The 19,610-nt window shown below is 34.2% G+C and overlaps 2 protein-coding genes and 1 pseudogene across 4 annotated transcripts in view; all 3 read left to right on the top strand.

Annotated features, from left to right (window-relative positions):
* The window catches only part of LOC107485136 (N6-mAMP deaminase), an 87,162-nt gene that overhangs the window by 35,442 nt on the left and 32,110 nt on the right, over window positions 1-19,610 (top strand). The gene's annotated exons all lie outside the window — the stretch shown is intronic.
* Window positions 8,502-13,435, top strand: LOC110280543 (uncharacterized). The gene is made up of 5 exons (XM_021141616.2): window positions 8,502-8,640; window positions 8,734-8,784; window positions 8,888-9,326; window positions 9,451-11,669; window positions 11,772-13,435. Exons 1-5 carry the CDS (start codon window positions 8,502-8,504, stop codon window positions 13,433-13,435), a joined length of 4,512 nt encoding a protein of 1,503 aa, XP_020997275.2.
* LOC107485116 (uncharacterized) lies at window positions 13,919-16,088 on the top strand (annotated as a pseudogene).

Below are 19,610 nucleotides of genomic sequence, written 5' to 3'. Positions count from 1 at the left end.
GATTACTTGATTTCTTATCCCGCCACCACCACATTTCAATCCTCAGCCATCCAAAATTTTTCATTTCCCGTGTTCCCGTGTATTCCACAAAATACCAAAACATAAAATACCAAAACATTGGATCAAATATGTGCGCTACTCATATTGGATTGCTAAGAGACAATGCATATACTAGCTGAGTGTGTACCGTTTCTCATTCCATCATTGCAAGGCTTTTTTCCTCCTGCCTGCATTTCAGGGTACTACTATCACAACTTCTGATCAATTTCATTAGTTTTCTATCTCCGTTGTTGCATCTCCCGTTTCGAGATAATGGACCACGGTGACTTCAGACTCAGCCCGAAATTAGCCAGGATGCATCGGAGATCCCTCTTAAATCAGAGAAGAATACCACCACGAGGTCCAACATTTGAAAGGACAATCCCAGCCGGTGAACTTCCTTAATTCATTATATTAACATGCAAGGTCCATTTGTTAGGTCCATGCTTTTTTCATTTACCATATATTAATCGTAGTCAATGGCTAATATTAAATAGATCCGAACTTCATACCACTGCTGCCTCTTAAGAGAAGTTCTGCCACGGTCGAACAATCTCCATCGTCGTCCCAGGCTATAGATAGACTCAGCAATTCTGGTGTCATGGCCAAACACTTTCGGGCATCCGATTCTCCTGTGTCGGCGCTCTCAATTCGTGGCTTCAGAAGGACCCAATCTAAAACTACGAGTTATTCAGAAAGGAACCCACTCTCAAACCTAACAAATGGTAAAATCCTTTCTTATTACAAGTATATAAAAGTATAGTGTATCACCGCATTGTTTAACTTGACCTGCCGTATTCTTCGATATGTATTCTGTCCTATTCAGTGGACCATAATCAAAATGTTGGCTTCAATCCTACGGTGCTAACCATGAACAACAGTAGTGGCAATTATACGGGTAATGACATGAAGGAAAATGCCTCACCAGGCCAAGACTATAGCAATATTTCAGGGATTAGTGGTGGACCATCATCAGCCACTCCAGCTAGAGCACGACATGGGTAAGTCTTTATGATTGATTAAAACTTGAATTTACCTCACACTCCCGGGAAACTGATCCACATATTCCGGTAAAAGGGTTGGAAAAATTCTAAATCTTCTATATTTAACTAAGGGTATTATATGTTCTGTAATATATGACTGTGATTAACGGGGTTTTTAGACTAAAACATACTAACATTTGTTTCTTATGTAAAAGGTTACCTGAGTTCCCATCACCCTTTTTTTTAAAGATTTGATAAAATATAGATAACCTTTTTTTAATAGGATTACTTTAGTAATTATTACGGTTTGAGTAAGTTAATCTCTTTACATTGTAAAGGATAAGATTATACCCTCTAAATGTTTAATTATATGCTGATGTTATTAAAAACATTAAAGTATTTTTATAGGATGGGACGTGTGAAAATTACGAGGTTAAACTTTTAATGAGCATAGATATTTACTGTTTATATATTTGGAGATTTATTTAATCAAAGATTGACTAGTAATAATGTTTTTCTCTAACTAAGGATTGTTACTAACTGCTGAGTTTAATAATATCATTTTCTGGCTAGACAATTAAATTTTCTACTTTTTAAGATTAAAAATACTTACATAATATATGATAGTATTGTACACCTAAAACTGTAACTAGGGCAATGGATCACAGAGAAAGGAGGCGAAATATTAAAACAAACCTGGCCTTTCGAATTGGAGTTGTGGATAATCAGAAGTCTGTATTCTCCAGCGAACAATCGTCATCAGACATGCACCGTGTTAATCCAACAGATCATGATCCCATGCCAGATTTCGAAGGTTAGCTCCCTAACCTAAAGAATAAATAACAGTTTTTGGTTAATTTTACAAGTACTAAATTGAGACTCGAGCAATGCGTAGGATAGTACATTCATGATATAAACTAATGTAGTCGATATTATATTATTTACCTACTAATAGAATTTGGGTAGGTCTCATGCGATACAGGTGGAGATAAATTATTTATGTTATTTAGAGATTGATTGCATAATAGATTTGCAAATATTTACTTCGTCTCATGCCGAATATTTAATTCGTGCTTTGCAAATAATTTTGTATAATTTTTTGACTTAAGTGTAATGTAAATTAAAAAATAGTGGATTATTTTAAGAACTTGAGTTCAATTATTTATTAAACAAATTCATAGGTCTTTTGTAGTGCCAAGGTTGGGAGAACCGAACCAATCGTTAAACCGATCAAGTCAGTCGCTTAACATATCCAACCGAGGTTAATCAGTTGTTGAACTGGTCTGATTAGATATACAATGAATTTATAAAAAATTCAATATACAATCAATATACATGTAGACCTTATGGAACTAATGCAGTCACTTAGTATAAATATTTGTACATGTATAAAATCCACGCAGATCGTTTTTGAATTAATACTCAATTTCCTTTTCACTCTATATGACACTTCTTGCACAGCAATAAGCTATTGCCGCATATTTCACCTGAGGGTCTTCATTTGAAGTCACATGTAAGACTCAGCAACTCAGTTTCAAACAAACAGCAAAACACTAAAACCAGCAGAACTGATTAAAAGTTTCAAGTAATAATCCTTAAACATAACTAATATTGCAAAAATATATAAAAAATATGAGTTACTTATCACTTATGTGGAATGACTCGAGAAAGACTTCTAATCAATTAGTCAACATAAAAGATTGAATCAGAAAACATAAAACTCAGCATCCACACCATCCGTTTCCAAAAACCAAAAAAATAAACAAACAATCCGAGCGTAAATTTGTTTAAACAGAAATAAGATTCAGAATCCAAGTGTAAATTTGTTTTTGAGGCAGTCCCATATGAGTATATTGTCAATTTGTTATATACAAATAAGATTCAGAATCCAAACATTTCAATCAGATATGATTAACGCAAAGTGAAACCTTTTCAACAAGTGAGGTAGATTTTGAGGATTAAAAAAAGGTACTTTTATTAATTATAAACTATGAGGTAAGGGACAAAACCATTTTCCCATTCACAGGTGAATCTTTCACCTGAGGGTCTTCATTTGAAGTCACGCGAAAAAATAAATACTCATTATAATACAAGAAACCAGAAATGCAGGGATAATGCTTACACGAAAGTGAGATTGGAGTTTCCTCCTAAAAAATTGCTGAAAAGCTATCTTAGTCGTCTATCCTCACTGGAAGTTATTCGTAACCATGTTAGGATATTAATCAAATTAATAAATCCCATAATATATAAGACATAAATCCCACGATCCTGACAAAAATCATGAACATAATTAACTCAGTAAACAAAATCCAACTACTCAGCAACTCAGTTTCGAACAACAGGAAAACACTAAAACCAGCATAAATGATTCCAAGTATTAAGTAATAATCCTTAAAGATAACTAATATTGCAAAAATATTTAAAAAATTTGAGTTACTTATCACTTCTGTGGAATGACTCGACAAAGACTTCTAATCAATTAGTCAACAATAAAATATTGAATCAGAAAACAAAAAACTCAGCATCCACACCATCCGAATCCAATAACCAAAAAAATAAACAAACAATCCAAGCGTAAATTTGTTTATAAAGAAATAAGATCCAGAATCCAAGCGTAAATTTGTTTTTGAGGCAGTCCTATACGACTAAATTGTCAATTTGTTATATACAAATAAGATTCAGAATCCAAACATTTCAATCAGATATGATTAACGCAAAGTGAAACCTTTTCAACAAGTGAGTTAGATTTTGAGGATTAAAAAAAGGTACTTTCATTAATTATAAACTATGAGGTAAGGGACAAAACCATTTTCCCATTCACAGGTGAATCTTTCACCTGAGGGTCTTCATTTGAAGTCACGCGAAAAAATAAATACTCATTATAATACAAGAAACCAGAAATGCAGGGATAATGCTTACACGAAAGTGAGATTGGAGTTTCCTCCTAAAAAATTGCTGAAAAGCTATCTTAGTCGTCTATCCTCACTGGAAGTTATTCGTAACCATGTTAGGATATTAATCAAATTAATAAATCCCATAATATATAAGACATAAATCCCAAGATCCTGACAATATCATGAACATAATTAACTTAGTAAACAAATCCCAACTACTCAGCAACTCAGTTTCAAACAAACAGCAAAACACTAAAACCAGCAGAACTGATTAAAAGTTTCAAGTAATAATCCTTAAACATAACTAATATTGCAAAAATATATAAAAAATATGAGTTACTTATCACTTATGTGGAATGACTCGAGAAAGACTTCTAATCAATTAGTCAACATAAAAGATTGAATCAGAAAACATAAAACTCAGCATCCACACCATCCGTTTCCAAAAACCAAAAAAATAAACAAACAATCCGAGCGTAAATTTGTTTATACAGAAATAAGATTCAGAATCCAAGCGTAAATTTGTTTTTGAGGCAGTCCCATATGAATAAATTGTAAATTTGTTATGCACAAATAAGATTCAGAATCCAAACATTTCAATCAGATATGATTAACGCAAAGTGAAACCTTTTCAACAAGTGAGGTAGATTTTGAGGGAAAAAAAGGTATTTTATCAATTATAAACTACGAGGTAAGGGATAAAACCATTTTCACATTCACAAGTGAATCTTTCACCTGGGGGTCTTCATAATTAACTCAGTAAACAAAATCCAACTACTCAGCAACTCAGTTTCAAACAACAGCAAAACACTAAAACCAGCATAAATGATTCCAAGCATTAAGTAATAATCCTGAAACATAACTAATATTGCAAAAATATATAAAAAATTTGTCCCGAATACAAAATATTGTATCAATTTAAATAAATATGGAAAAACATAACACAATAAGTAAATTAAAGTTCAATGTTCCTGATTATCAGGAACAAGATTGCAGCAAGACATTCAACTTTCAGCAACAAATTTAACTTTGAATAACAAAATCAGGATCCTCTTTACAAAATAAAGCATTTTACATAGTCATTAAACAACCAGCAACAACTGTTGACAACAAATCATAGTAAATCACATGATAACTCATACCTCCAACACTTGATAAATCAACCAGCAATTTACAGAAGCAGCTTAACTAACTGATTTCAATCTAACCCAATCAAGATCCAGTACCTCCAACACTTGATAAATCATACTAAATCACTTCAAAATTAATTCATGAATTCATGAATTCAACATAACAGCAAAACAAAACACAACACAAGCAGTTTCAGTAATTCAACATAACAAAATAAACCAGAAGCAACTTACCATACTGATACCAATCTAAGCCTATTTAGATCCAAAACCTCCAACACTTCATAATTCATACTAAATCAGTAAATCACTTCAAAAGTAATTCAGTAATTCAACAGAACCGCAAAATAAAACACAATAGAAGCTGTTTCAGTCATTCAATATAACAGAACAAACCAGAATCAGATTACCATACTGATTTCACTCTAACCCTATCAAGATCCTGAACCTCCAACACTCCATAAATCATACTAAATCAGTAAAACACTTCACAGGTAATTCATTATCTCAACCGAACAGCAAAACAAAACACAATAATAGTTATGTTTGAGTATTTCAACAAACCAGAAACAGTTGAACCAATTCGAAATAAAGTAATGAACAACAAACAGAACAACAATTTCAATCAAGTTACATACCTGACTCCGTGGCTGGGCTCCATATCTGTTAACTGACTTGAAAGGTTGCTCTGTGTCCGCTGGGTGACTGGGTGGTGCTGGGTGCGACTTGCGAGGATGGTTCCGGATGGCGGGTCCTCTGTGCTACTTCTGGGTGGGACTTGCTTCGTTCGGTGCTGGGTTGCTGGGCGCTGGTCACTGGCGGTGGCTGGTTGTATGCTGGGCTGCTCTGTCCACGAGTAGGTGCTGGGAGCAGTGGAATGGCGGGGCCAGGAGGAAGGTCATCATAAGCCTTCTCCAGTGCCTGGGTGGGTGCGCGAAAGCATCAATTCAAAGTGCTAATAATAGCCCCTACCCTTAAATCAGTAGGGCAAGTCAATTTTACCTTCCCCGCTGGAGGATTCTGTAACCACTAGATTCTTTCGAGGGCTTGGTTTGGAGATAGCTGCAGGTTCTGAACTGCAGACTCCTCACTACGGGGTCGGATGAAGGGATTCGAAAGACAGCATGGATCGGTGGTGGGAGGAATGGTCCCTCGCCGGAGCTGGGAGGTGCATAGAGCGAGGCTGTGAGACCTAGGGAGAGAGCGGCTAGGTTTTCCTGCTTCGTTTGGGGGTGGGGCTTCGAGGTTACCGGGTAGGGTAGAGGACGTTCAATTTGGGTTGGGTGGGCGGCTTGGTTTTTCGGGTTTTTTTATTTTAACCGGATCGGTTCGGTTCGGTTGGGGATTTTATTGTCAGATTTAAAAATCAAATCAAACCGCAATAAAAACAGCAAAAACATGTTTAATATTAATAAGGAATTATAAAGAAAAAATTACACTCCCCTCCACAGTTGTCAGAACCGAATCAGTGATCGAACCGGTTAAGTCACTGGGTTACTGGGTTATTGGTTCAACCGGTGAGTCACTGGTTAACTCATTGACCCAGTCATATGTAAATAAAAAAAATATAGTCCAAAATTTAAAATTAAAATTTAAAATACATATTTTCAATAATATTTTAAAAGTATCTAGCTATTCTAAAATAATATGAAACAGGAACAATAAGTATTTTGTTAATGTTACTCTATCATAAATATTTTTATTTTGTTTTTATTGATGAATATTATTAATAGATATTATATAATTATGAAAAAATAAGTGAGTTTATAATTATTGTTAAATAAAAATATAATAATTTAAGAATGAATGAGTTTATAATTAAAATTAAAATAAATTAAATAAAAGTAAACTATTTGATGAAAGATATCTATATGTATTATAATTTGCATTAATTTTAAATATATATATATATGTATATATTAATTTGCATATATGTTGATAACAAGCTTAATAGCCTGGTGGTTGCGAGTATCATATTCTTTCTTGACGAGGGGGGTTGGAACCCCAACTTTAACATTTTGGAAAAATGTTGAAACTCAAGCGGTTTGGTCGAACCGATTTTATTGAGTTTGACCGGTTTTGACCGGTTCACTATGGGTTTGACAGGTTTGTACCGGTTCGTCGCCTCATTCGGTCAGATCATCGAACTGGACCGACTTAAGGTCCGGTTCACCGGTATTCCGGTCGAACCATCCGGTCCAGTCCGATTTTGCTAACAATGCACCTCTCTCTTGCGATGTGCTAAAATGACACTCCCCTCTCTTATATTTAATAAATGTACATTCTCCTCCATTATAACTTAAAAAACCTCCTCTTTAATCCATTTTTAATTTTTTCTGTTAACTAATGTTAACTTTATCTTTTTTTTTAAAAAAAAAATTTTTAGAATAATACTCTTTAACGAAAAATTTATTTTTTTTCATTAAACTTCACTTACCAAAATACCATTTAATAAATTATTTTTTATTGATTAAAATCTAATTTAAGAAAATAATTTAAAAAGAATTTAATAATTAAATTATCTTTTTCTGAAAAATCATTCAATAAATTTCTAATTATTAAATTATAATTTTACCAAAATTTTTGGTTATTAATTTTTTTATATTTTACTCATACTTTTTTGATATGAATGAATATTATTTTAACATTATATAAAAAAATATTACCATAATTTAGTATGTATAACAATTAATATATATTGTTATTGAAAAATGATCTTACTAAGATTTTTTTTAATATTAAAATAATATATATTGATATCAAAAAATTTATAGTAAAATATAAAAAAATTGTTAACAAGAAATTTGGTAAAATCACAAATTAATAATTAAAAAATTATTGAATGATATATTAAAAAGATAATTTAATTATTAATTTTTTTAATAACATTTCGATAACAATACAATTTAATCAATAAAAAATGATTTATTAAAGTATATTTTGGTGAGTATAATTTAATGACAGAAAATATAATTTTGACTAAATGATATTTTTATAGGAAAAAATATTTTTTTTGAAAAATGGATAAATTTAACATTAGTTAACACAAAAAATTCAAAATGGAGTAAAGAGGATATTTTTTAAAAGTTGTAACGGAGGAAAATGTATATTTTATAAATAAAGAGGAGGATAGTGTTATTTTAGCATCTGGCAAGCGATGGGAGTGAAATTTTCTCAATTACAAATTGTACTAACAAAATATATTGACAACATTAAGCCATGGTTTTAAAGATCCATTAAATAACATATTATTTTATACTTTTTCAATATATGTTACAATAATTTGTTTGTTTGATTTTTAGGTTTCGCTTAGCAACCAAAATTGGTGGCAATTGCCAAGAAATCATTAAAAAAAATACTTGGATTGAACTCAGTATACAAAATTTTGTTATTTTGAACCATGGACTATGTATGTACATTCTTCATGGACGACAGAAAATCTACCCATTGTTAACATGGACATTGTCCATGTCGACTCATGCACGTTGCTAATAATGTATTGCTTACTGGAAATTAATGCAGTTATACATGCATTTGATGATACTGGAGTAGACTCTGACTACGTACATAACTCCAGGACAAATGAGCATGAAGGTACTACTCTATGATTCATGCATTACTTAATCCTCTCATAACAATAATCAACTTCGTTTGCTAACATAAACTTTGGCCATTCTTGCTGAATAGGTCCACACCAACTTTCTCTGGTCGAGTCGGCAGAGTCGATTTGGGAGGAAGGTAACTGATCTCTCCTATATAGCCTGCATGCTGTGTTTTAGAAATAACTCATTTCGCACTGCATCTTCTTAGTTAAAAATGACAAGCGTTACATGTACTTCAGATACTTGGGATGCTGGAGATGCAATCCATCATTGCATGTTCTGCAATTCATGCATGTGGGAAGGGGAAAAGTTGGCTAAAAGCAGGAGCAGCAGAATTCCTCGATTTGGGCTTTGCTGCATGGATGGAAAGGTACAATTGCCGTTACTTACCCAGGTCCCTGCAATTCTACAAGACCTCCATCGTGGACATGACGACAAAGGTAGGTACTTCAGGAAGAATATCCGTAAGTTTAATTCCATGTTTGCGTTTACGTCAATGGCTGGAAAGGTTAACCGAGGCATTAACAATGGCACGGCTCCACCGACTTTTTCAATTAATGGTCAGAACTACCATTCAATTGGAAGCCTGATCCCTAACAACAATGAAAGGCCGAGATTTGCGCAACTGTACATCTATGACACAGATAATGAAGTGTCTAATCGGATACTTGCTGTGAGGTACATCATTCAAGGTTACATACACCATAGATTATACCTTGCAAACACATTTATAGATGTCTAGATGTACATACTTACCAAGTGTTTAAATGTATGTCGCACTTAATACTTGAAACAATTGTAGGTCGGGTGAAATAATCAACAAACTTGAAACTGAAATCGTGTCTGAACTCACTAAGATGCTGGACATGTGCAATCCTCTTGCCAAGAGTTTTCGCTTTGCTCGAGACAGGTTCGCTGATAGCGAGCCTTCAGAAATTAAAATGAGGCTGATTAGGAAGCGGGAAAAGGATGGAAGAGTGTACAACTTACCCACTGCGTCTGAGGTTGCCATCCTGATAGTAGGTGACATTGACGACTCAATCCTTGATAGAGATATTATTATTCAGTCCACAGAAAATAAGTTGCAAAGAATAGATGTTCTACACCCGTTGTACTTGGCTCTTCAATATCCGTTGATATTTCCATACGGTGAGGATGGATTCAGGACAGGTATTCAGACATCTACTAGATATGACCTGAATGGTATAAAGAAACGTAAGACGATAAGTATGAGAGAGTTTTTTTCATACCGTATACAGATGAGGTTCAATGAGTCCCCAATCATGTTACAATCTATGAGGTTGTTCCAACAATTTCTGGTCGATGCGTACACGATGATTGAGGCTGAACGGCTTAGTTTTATCAGACATAACCAACCCAAACTAAGGGTGGACAAATATATTGCACTGCATGAGTCATTGGTTAGGGGAGAGGCAAGTGCTGTTGCAACTGGACAGAGGATTATACTACCGAGTAGCTTCACTGGCGGTCCTCGGTACATGTTCAACAATTGCAAGGATGCATTTGCAATTTGCAAATATGCAGGTTATCCTAGCTTTTTCATAACAATTACTTGCAATCCTGAATGGGATGAGATAAAACGTTCGTTAAAAGACACAGGGTTAAAAGCACAAGACCGTCCTGACATTGTATCGAGGATTTTTAACCTAAAGCTCGGTCAGTTGATAGCTGACTTCAAGCATGGTCAATTCTTTGGCAAGATAACGGCATGTAAATTTAATGAAATCTATTATGTTATACATGTATCAAAATTAAAGCCTAACAATGAGTTGGTCTCTACAGACGTCTGCACGGTAGAATTCCAAAAGCGGGGACTCCCACATGCGCACATACTGCTGTTCATGCATCCTCTATCCAAGCCTAAGTCACCAGATGATATTGACAAACTAATCTCAGCTGAGATTCCAGACAAGATCAAGAGGCCAAAACTTTATGGGGCAGTTGAAAAGTACATGGTCCATGGCCCGTGTGGCAGGTATAATAGTAAAAGCCCCTGCATGTTGAACGGTCGGTGCTCAAAGTATTATCCCAAGCCCTTTAGATCAAGGACAATGATTGATGATGGTGGGTTCCCCAAGTATAAGAGGATGGATAATGGTCGGATAGTTACAAAGAATAATACGGCCCTCGATAATTCATATATTGTACCATACAATCCATCACTACTACTGAAATACGGTTGCCATATAAATGTTGAGCACACCTGCCAAACGTCCGCAATAAAGTATTTGTTTAAGTACGTTCACAAGGGCAATGATCGGGTAACTGCTTCTTTCTACCAAACCAATGTAGACGGTGAGTCTGAACAAGTGGTAGATGAGATACGCAACTATTATGATTGTCGGTATATCTCAGCCTGTGAGGCAGCTTGGCGCATTTTTGGGTATGACATCCAACAGAAGGAACCTTTGGTCATCAGGCTTCCTTTTCATTTGCCAAATGAACACCCTGTTATATTCAGGGATTACGAAAACATTGTTGATGTAATAGATAGGGTTGATGGCAAGCTAACAAAGCTATTGGCCTGGATGCTTGCGAATAGGTTGTTTCCTTATGGTCGTACTCTTACATACAGTCAATTTCCTAACAAATTTGTCTGGAAAGATGACATATCCATGTGGATGCCAAGGAAACAAGGATTCTCCATTGGTAGGCTTTCGCATGTTCCCCGCGGCAACGGCGAGGATTATTACCTGCGACTTTTGCTCAACATACAAAAGGGATGCCTCAGCTATGTTCATTTGCGCACAGTCAACGGGGTTGTGTATGGTTCCTTCAAGGAAGCATGCTATGCATTGGGGTTATTGCAAGATGATAAGGAATTCATTGATGCTATAATAGAAGCAAGCACGTGGGCCTCTGGAAACTACTTGCGTGACCTGTTCGTGGTGCTCTTACTATCTAACAACGTTGTAAGACCCGAGGTTGTTTGGGAGCAGTGTTACCATGTATTGTCCGAGGATATCTTATTCTGTCATAGAAAAAATATGCAGTGTGCAGGTATGGTCGTCATTAACATGATTTCTTTGGTAAATATGTTGTATGATGGTTCAAATCTCTATTTGTAACAGATCGGTATCATTTTTTCATTATTTTTATTAGATCTTGAACTTTCACCGGAACAAATTATGAACATGACACTTGCGAAAATTGAGGACAAGCTTCAGGGTAATGGAAGATCTCTTAAAGAGTTTGACAAGATGCCTTACCCAAGTTCGGACGTTATTGATGGCTTAGAGGATCGACTCCTACTAGATGAGCTGAACTTTGATGTCGATGCCCTAACTAAGGAGCTTAACAACAACCTATCTAATATGAACATAGGTCAGAGAAAAGCATTTGATGTCATCATACAGGCAGTCAATGGTAACGCCGGAGGATTCTTCTTTGTTTATGGTTGCGGTGGTACCGGTAAGACGTATCTATACAGGACTCTATCAGCTGCAATTCGAAGCAAAAGGGGCATTGTACTGAATGTTGCATCTAGTGGGATTGCTTCTTTATTGCTTCCAAATGGACGCACAGCTCATTCAAGGTTTAAGATACCGTTGGAGTTGACAGAGGACTCAGTATGTTGCATTAAGCAAGGTACATCTTTGGCCAAGTTGATATGCAAAGCTAGACTTATTATATGGGATGAGGCACCAATGCTCAACAAACTTTGCTACGAAGCACTCGACAAGTGCTTTCGTGACATCCTGAGCTCAGAACCATATTATAATGCAGAATTACCTTTTGGAGGTAAGGTCGTGGTACTAGGAGGTGACTTTAGACAGATTCTTCCAGTCATTCCAATGGGCTCCCGTCAGGATATTGTTCATTCAGCTATCAATGCTTCGTATCTATGGCAACACTGTACTGTTCTAACCCTGACAGTGAACATGCGTTTAACTATTGGACCAACAGATAAAGCTGTGGATGATGTTATTGAGTTCTCAAAATGGCTGTTGGATATTGGGGATGGCTTGGTTGGGGATTCTATGGATGGGGAGTCAGAGGTGCATATTCATCCTGACATATTGATACATGATTCAATTCGTCCCTTTGATGATATGGTTGAGTTTGTATACCCTAACCTCTTGGCTAATATTACTCAGCCATCGTACTTTAAACATCGATCCATCCTTGGTCCTACATTAGAGGTGGTCAATGAGGTGAATACGCTCATAATGGATCGTTTGGAAGGGGATAAAAAATTTTATTTAAGCTGTGATAGTTTGTGTGTTGAGGAAGGAAACATGGAGTCAGACTTGGACACAATTACACCGGATGTTCTTAATGCTATTAGCTGCTCTGGTTTGCCCCCACATCAACTAACTCTAAAAGTAGGTGTGCCAGTCATGCTATTGCGCAATATTGACCAGTCCAACGGTCTATGTAACGGGACAAGATTACAAGTACGGAAACTAGGAAATCATGTCGTTGAGTGCATGACGTTAACAGGAAACAAGGTTGGTCAGGTAGTCATAATACCGCGAATGGATATGATTCCTACCAACCAAGGTCTGCCGTTTAGGTTTCAGAGGAGACAATTCCCAATTATTGTGTCCTTCGCAATGACGATTAATAAGTCACAGGGACAAACTTTGACCACGGTTGGGTTGTACTTGCCAAGGCCAGTTTTTTCGCACGGCCAGCTGTATGTTGCACTATCAAGAGTAAAGTCAAAGAATGGACTCAGAGTGTTAATTCAGAATAACAAATGCAACGTGACCACTTCGACAATCAATGTGGTCTACAGGGAAATATTCGAGAATATCCACTAGACAGTAAAATCGATAACTATTCACAATCATGTCATAGTGAAATCGTCGAATTGTTAGGCTATTACAGGCAATATCTACCTTCAAATTTGTCCTACTTGCTAATCCAATCTACAAAATAACTGAGAAAACTTATAACTCATACTCTGTGAAACACTGCTAAATGTAAGACACGAACATACATTTGTCATATTCTCAAAATAATTACTCGCGAATGATTTTCTAGACCGATGCCGTGCAACGCACGGGCTAATGCACTAGTGGTAGAGTGAAAGAAAGACACACATCATCATCGTTTCTGATCCCCCGCCCCTCATGGCCTCACCCTTCAATCTCTATACTCAAATTAACGCACCCTTTTATAAGTCCATCATCCACATTACATTCCTCACTTCTCAGATCACCATTCTCTCGGACAAGGAACAAACAAAAACAAACACTAGAGTTTCTCCCTTTTTCTTTTATTTGTTTGATTTTATTTCCGATCTTGTCCCTTCACTGGAGCTGTTGAAACGCGGTCGTTTCGGGGCCATCGCTGCTGAGTTTGAGATTGGAAATGGTGGGAGGAGGGAGCAGGAGGGAGGAGGCGCCGGTCATAAACAGCTCCAACGTGTTCGCGGCGCTCGGAAGCCTCAAGAAGAAGAAGAAGAAGCCTGAGATTCTGAGAAGGAACAGGCTTCATCCAAGGGGAGAGCCTCCTCGTCCTCTTCCACCGCCGCTTCCTCCGCCGCACAACAGCAGGAGAAAAAAGAGGTTTTCTGGGCCCCGGCGCCACTCACGTCGAAGTCATGGGCTGACGTTGACGACGAGGATGATGACGACTACTACGCCATCACCGCTCCACCTCAATCCGTTTGGGGCGCCCCTGTTGCTGCTGCTGCTGAATCCGAGCCCCCTGCTGAGGTGAACATAAAACTTTGAGCATTTTTTTAACTGGATTTTTCTATTTATGTGTGTTCGATCAGTACTGCTGAAACTTAATATGCAATGGCTTGAATCGTTTATTTTTTAACTATGGATGGTGATGATCGTTGCCTTGATGCAGAGAGTGTAATTTTTTTCTTTTATTATTGTGTTTTTTATTTTTGAATCCGTTAGTCCTGTGGCATGGATAGCGACTAGACTTGGAAAAGGTGGATTAGTTGAGCTGTTCATGTTCTCACATTCAGTAGGTGTTTTGATTGTGTTGTCTGTGTTCTGTAAGTTGGATGTGTTAGGCAATGCTGTTTTGAAGGTTGGATTGGATGGGTTGATAATGGTGTCTTTGAGAAGAAAGAGTTGTGTTGAATGTTATTGCATGCATGATTGGAAAGAAAGCTGAGTGTTTCTTTTTATATCTTAAAGATATAATGTTGGATATTCTGTTTGTAATGAGGATCCTGGATTTTGGTCTTGTTCTGGATATCTAGCTCTGGGAAGGTATTTATGATCCTTGTTGAATTGTCATTTATGTGATTTATGTTAACGGTCTAACGATCTGTAATCTGGTATGCTTGGATTTGATGACGTTGTGCTTGTTGGTTTGCTAATTCGAATATCTATGTTCTTGTTGAGTTGTCATTTATTCGGTTTAATGATTTGGAATCTAATTAATATGCATTTGATGACTATTTGTCGGTTTGCCGATTTGTTATTCTCATTTCGCCTTGATGATGCTGAGGATGAACATGAAAATGATTTAGAAGTGCCAGTAGAGCCTGAAACTGTTGTTAAGAAGCCTCGTGAACCTTCGTTGTCTACCAAGGAAACTGAAGAACAACTTTCAAAGAAGGAATTGAAGAAAAAGGAGCTTGAGGCTGTTTTAGCAGAGCTAGGATTGCAAAAAGAACCCGGAAGCCAGGCTGACTCCCATGGTAATATGATGTTTTTGATCTTGTGAAAGAAAAAAAGAAAAAAGATATTATAATTATCTTAGTTCTTTCAAGGAGGTATCTATCTTTTCGGAATTTGTTATTGATTTAACCATGTTGGCTACAAGAATGCTATTTAAATATCTAAAGTATTAAGTTGAGGCTTGAACTTGCTCATGCAAACATTCGCCAATACATTTGCAAGCCCTGCTAAGATGACTGATTATATAGAAATTTCTTACTTGGAATCTTTTACCTGTCCTGGAAAATTCAAGTGCTGAGAAGAAGGTTGAGGATCGCAATGGTGAGTTAGAAAAGAAGGAGAATGCCACCAGTGAAAGCAAAAATGCAAAGAAGAAGAAGAAGGACAAATCTTCAAAGGAGCAGAAAGAATCGCAAAACCTGCCTGATTCTGTGGCTGATGGAAAGACAACTACGGAAACTGCTGGAACGGGGAAGGCAGAGGATGCACCTGTAACTGACGTGAAAGAGCGGCATAAGAAAGTTGCATCTATGAAGAAGAAAAAATCAAGGAGATGGATGCTGCTGCTAGGAGTGCAAGGCTTGCCGTGGCAAAGAGAAAAGATAAGGCGACTCACTACAATCAGCAGCCTGTGCGGTAAACAGGCTGACAAGTGGCAAAGTACTTGTATCTTGTCTTTGTTTATCCTTTTGTTTTGCCCTTTATATTTTCAGTCTTTCCATTATCATATATGGGCATATGCTCTTTGTTCATTTGCAAATGCAAAATAAACATCGATAGCGGCTTTAGATAAATTGACTATGAGCAAATTTATAATTTTACATGAGGGAAATAGGAGTATATGAATCTTTCACTCTGCTACTCTATGTGTACTTATCAAAGTTTTGAAGCAAGAAAGTATTATCCATTTTTCTGTCCCATTTGTTTCATTGTATGCGCATCTCCGAAAAAATTCTTGATGATGTTCATCTGATGTATCAGATGCCGTTAGAATACATCAACGCATTTTTTGAATTTGGGTTGCCTATAATTCCCTTCGGTCTCTCGGAATTTAAGAGAATTAGTAGCATGGTGCAATGTGAGCGTATCATTCTTGTCAAATCAAAGTTCTTTTAATATTTGATATGGACAATGGAGTTGAAATGAATGGGCAAGATGTAATACTTATAGTAAGTAGAGTAACAAATGCTACAACCTATTAATTGGTTGAAGACAGTATAAACGAGAAACAGGAAAATTATAGGAGAAAAGTTTAATTAATTATTTAAAGGAAAAAATATAAAATATAAAATTTTCTCTTAAATTTTGGTCAAAATTTTAAAATTACTCTTAAATATTATTTTGTTTCAATTTTATCCCTAAAACTTTTAATTTGCATCAAGTATACCTCTAGTAATTTTTTGGAAAGTTTAGAACTAATCATTAATAATGCATAACAACTATGTCCGATTCTTTTTTGTGATTCAACTATGTTTGATTTGCTTATGTTAAAGGTTGTTCTTGTGAAATTATTGTTAAATAAGTTTAAAAGTTTTTGAAAAATTAATCACCACTCACCTAGAGTATATATGATGCAAATTGAAAACTTTAAGAATAAAATTAAAACTAAATAAAATTTAGAGATATTTTCTAATTTTTTAAAAAATTTTAAGGACAAAAAATATACTTTATTCTTGTTTAAAATACATCGTGTATTTTAAAATAGAAAGCACTAAGTTATTCATTTATAAATTAGCATGAATAAAAGTATCAAAATATAAACTTTTATTTTCTTAGTCAATTAATTTTGAGTTCAAATGTTGAATTAAAAAAAAAACTATGATGTGAAGTGAATAAAACAGATAGTACCAAAATACAATGATACAGTATGTAAAAAATAATTTTTTTTTGGTGACTATGTAGAAAATAAATTGAATACTAAAGATTCTGTTGATAGCACCAAAATTACTTAAAATTGACATAAGAGGTTCAGTAATACGACACAAAAAAATATTGAATCTTTCTAAAAAAATATCACAAATTCAATGAATTGAATAATTATCTCATATATAAAACAAAACATAAAAATCTACAAAATAACACTGAAATATCTTCACTCTAGCCTCAAAATTTTTAATTAAATGATGTGATAAAACTAAACTTATTTCATAAAGACTTGAGTTCATATTCACAAATTTTAATAGAAAAGAGAATAAGCGAAAAAATATGTAGATAATGTAGCGAAATTAAGTAGAACAAATGCAAAAATTTGAAAGAGAATGAACAGTGGCATTTATGTATAAGAAGACGACGACATAAAACAACACATAAATTTTTAAAGAATAACAACGAAATGTCATCACTTTAACACCAAAATTTTCAACTAAATGATGTGATGGCACTAAGAATTTATTTCATGAAGAAATGAGTTGCATATTTACAAATTTTAATAGAAAAAATAAGTGAAAAAAATAAGTAGATAACACAGCGACATTAAGCTGAACAAGTACGAAAAATCGAAAGAGAATGAACAGTGTTATTTACGTATAAGAAGAAGCCAACGATGACAATGATAATAATGACGATGATGGAGGAGGAGGAGGAGAAATCAAATGAAAAAAGAAGAAGGCGGAAGAGGAAGTGGTAACCACAACCACAATAACAAGAGAAAAATTAGAAAAATGGAGGAGGAGGACGAGAAGAAGAAGCAGCAGCAAGAGTGTGTAAGTGAGATGATGAAGAAGAACCATGATAAAAAAAAAAGTGCAATCAGGGCAAGTGGCGCTTGATGTGAAAACCATTATAACAACTTAGTTAAACTTGGGCATGTAAGTTATCTGGAGTTGGTTGTAGAGCATTATTATTCAGTATATATACTCTTAATAATTTAATTTTGATGCACTGTCACTATAAAACAGTTTTACATGTGCATCTAAATACGTAATGCCACATCATGAAAAACTACTATTTTCATTCATGTAAGAATGGTCAAATTAAACTCATATTATATATCAAAAGTAAAAATATGGTATAACATTGAGCATTATACCAAGCTAAATTAAATTATTGTATGTGTTAAGTTGAGCAAAATTATCTTATTTAACTTAATATTTATAATATCTAAATAAAAAAATATATATAATTTTATGTATATAATCTTTATAATTATATATTTATTACATCTAATATTATATATTTATATAAACAATAATTAATAAATATAAACAAAAGCCAAAATAGACAAATTATGACTTCTTTTAATCCCTAATTTTAGAACTAAATGTTTTGGTATATAATTAAGAATGCATAGGATGAACTAGTACAAAGGAAGAAAAATGTAAGATAAATGAATGATCTGGTAAAGGCATAGAATGAACAAAATTTATTTTGTATATTACTCAATTTTTGAATAAGACTTTTTAATTAAGAGCTCTTGCTTATATGTATTTTGTATAAAAAAAAAGTACCAACTTTTTAAATTACGAATAAATATTTTTTAAAGACAAATAATATAATGAACATAAATAAGTTACACATTTTAAAGAATGTATAGTCAACAAAGATATTTTTTATTAGCATTAACTTAAAATTGTAAAATAGCATGGAGCATTACTTTCTCTCTTTCTTTCTTTTTTCCTTTTTAATTTAGTTTGAAGGAATTAATAATTGTATTAGTTCCGATGTTTAATAGCTATTATTTTCATTGATTGCATGAATGGTCATCCAAAAAGACTGAATGCGATTGCAGAAATGTATAAAATATTGTACATTATCAATGCATCAAATTAAACTCATATTATATATCAAAAGTAAAAATATGGTATAACATTGAGCATTATACCAAGCTAAATTAAATTATTGTATGTGTTAAGTTGAGCAAAATTATCTTATTTAACTTAATATTTATAATATCTAAATAAAAATATATATAATTTTATGTATATAATATTTATAATTATATATTTATTAATCTAATATTATATATTTATTTAAACGATAATTAATAAATATCAACAAAAGCTAAAACAGACAAGTTATGACTACCTTTAATTCTCAATTTTAGCACTAAATATTTTTGTATATAATTAAAAATACATAGGATGAACTAGTACAAAGGGAAAAAAATGTAAGATAAGTGAATGATCTGGTAAAAGCATAAAATGAACAAATTTTATTTTGCATCTTACTAAATTTTTGAATAAAACTTTTTAATTAAGAGCTCTTGCTTATATGCATTTTGTGTAAAAAAAGTACGAAATTTTTAAATTACGAATAAATACTTTTTAAAGACAAATAATATAATGGACATAAACAAGTTACACACATTTTAAAGAATGCATAGTTAACAAAGATATTTTTATTAGAA

Source organism: Arachis duranensis, unplaced genomic scaffold, assembly GCF_000817695.3.
Source record: "Arachis duranensis cultivar V14167 unplaced genomic scaffold, aradu.V14167.gnm2.J7QH unplaced_Scaffold_608113, whole genome shotgun sequence".
Taxonomy (NCBI): domain Eukaryota; kingdom Viridiplantae; phylum Streptophyta; class Magnoliopsida; order Fabales; family Fabaceae; genus Arachis; species Arachis duranensis.
The sequence above is the reverse complement of the archived record's forward strand: the minus strand, read 5'-3'. Positions and strand labels throughout refer to the sequence as shown.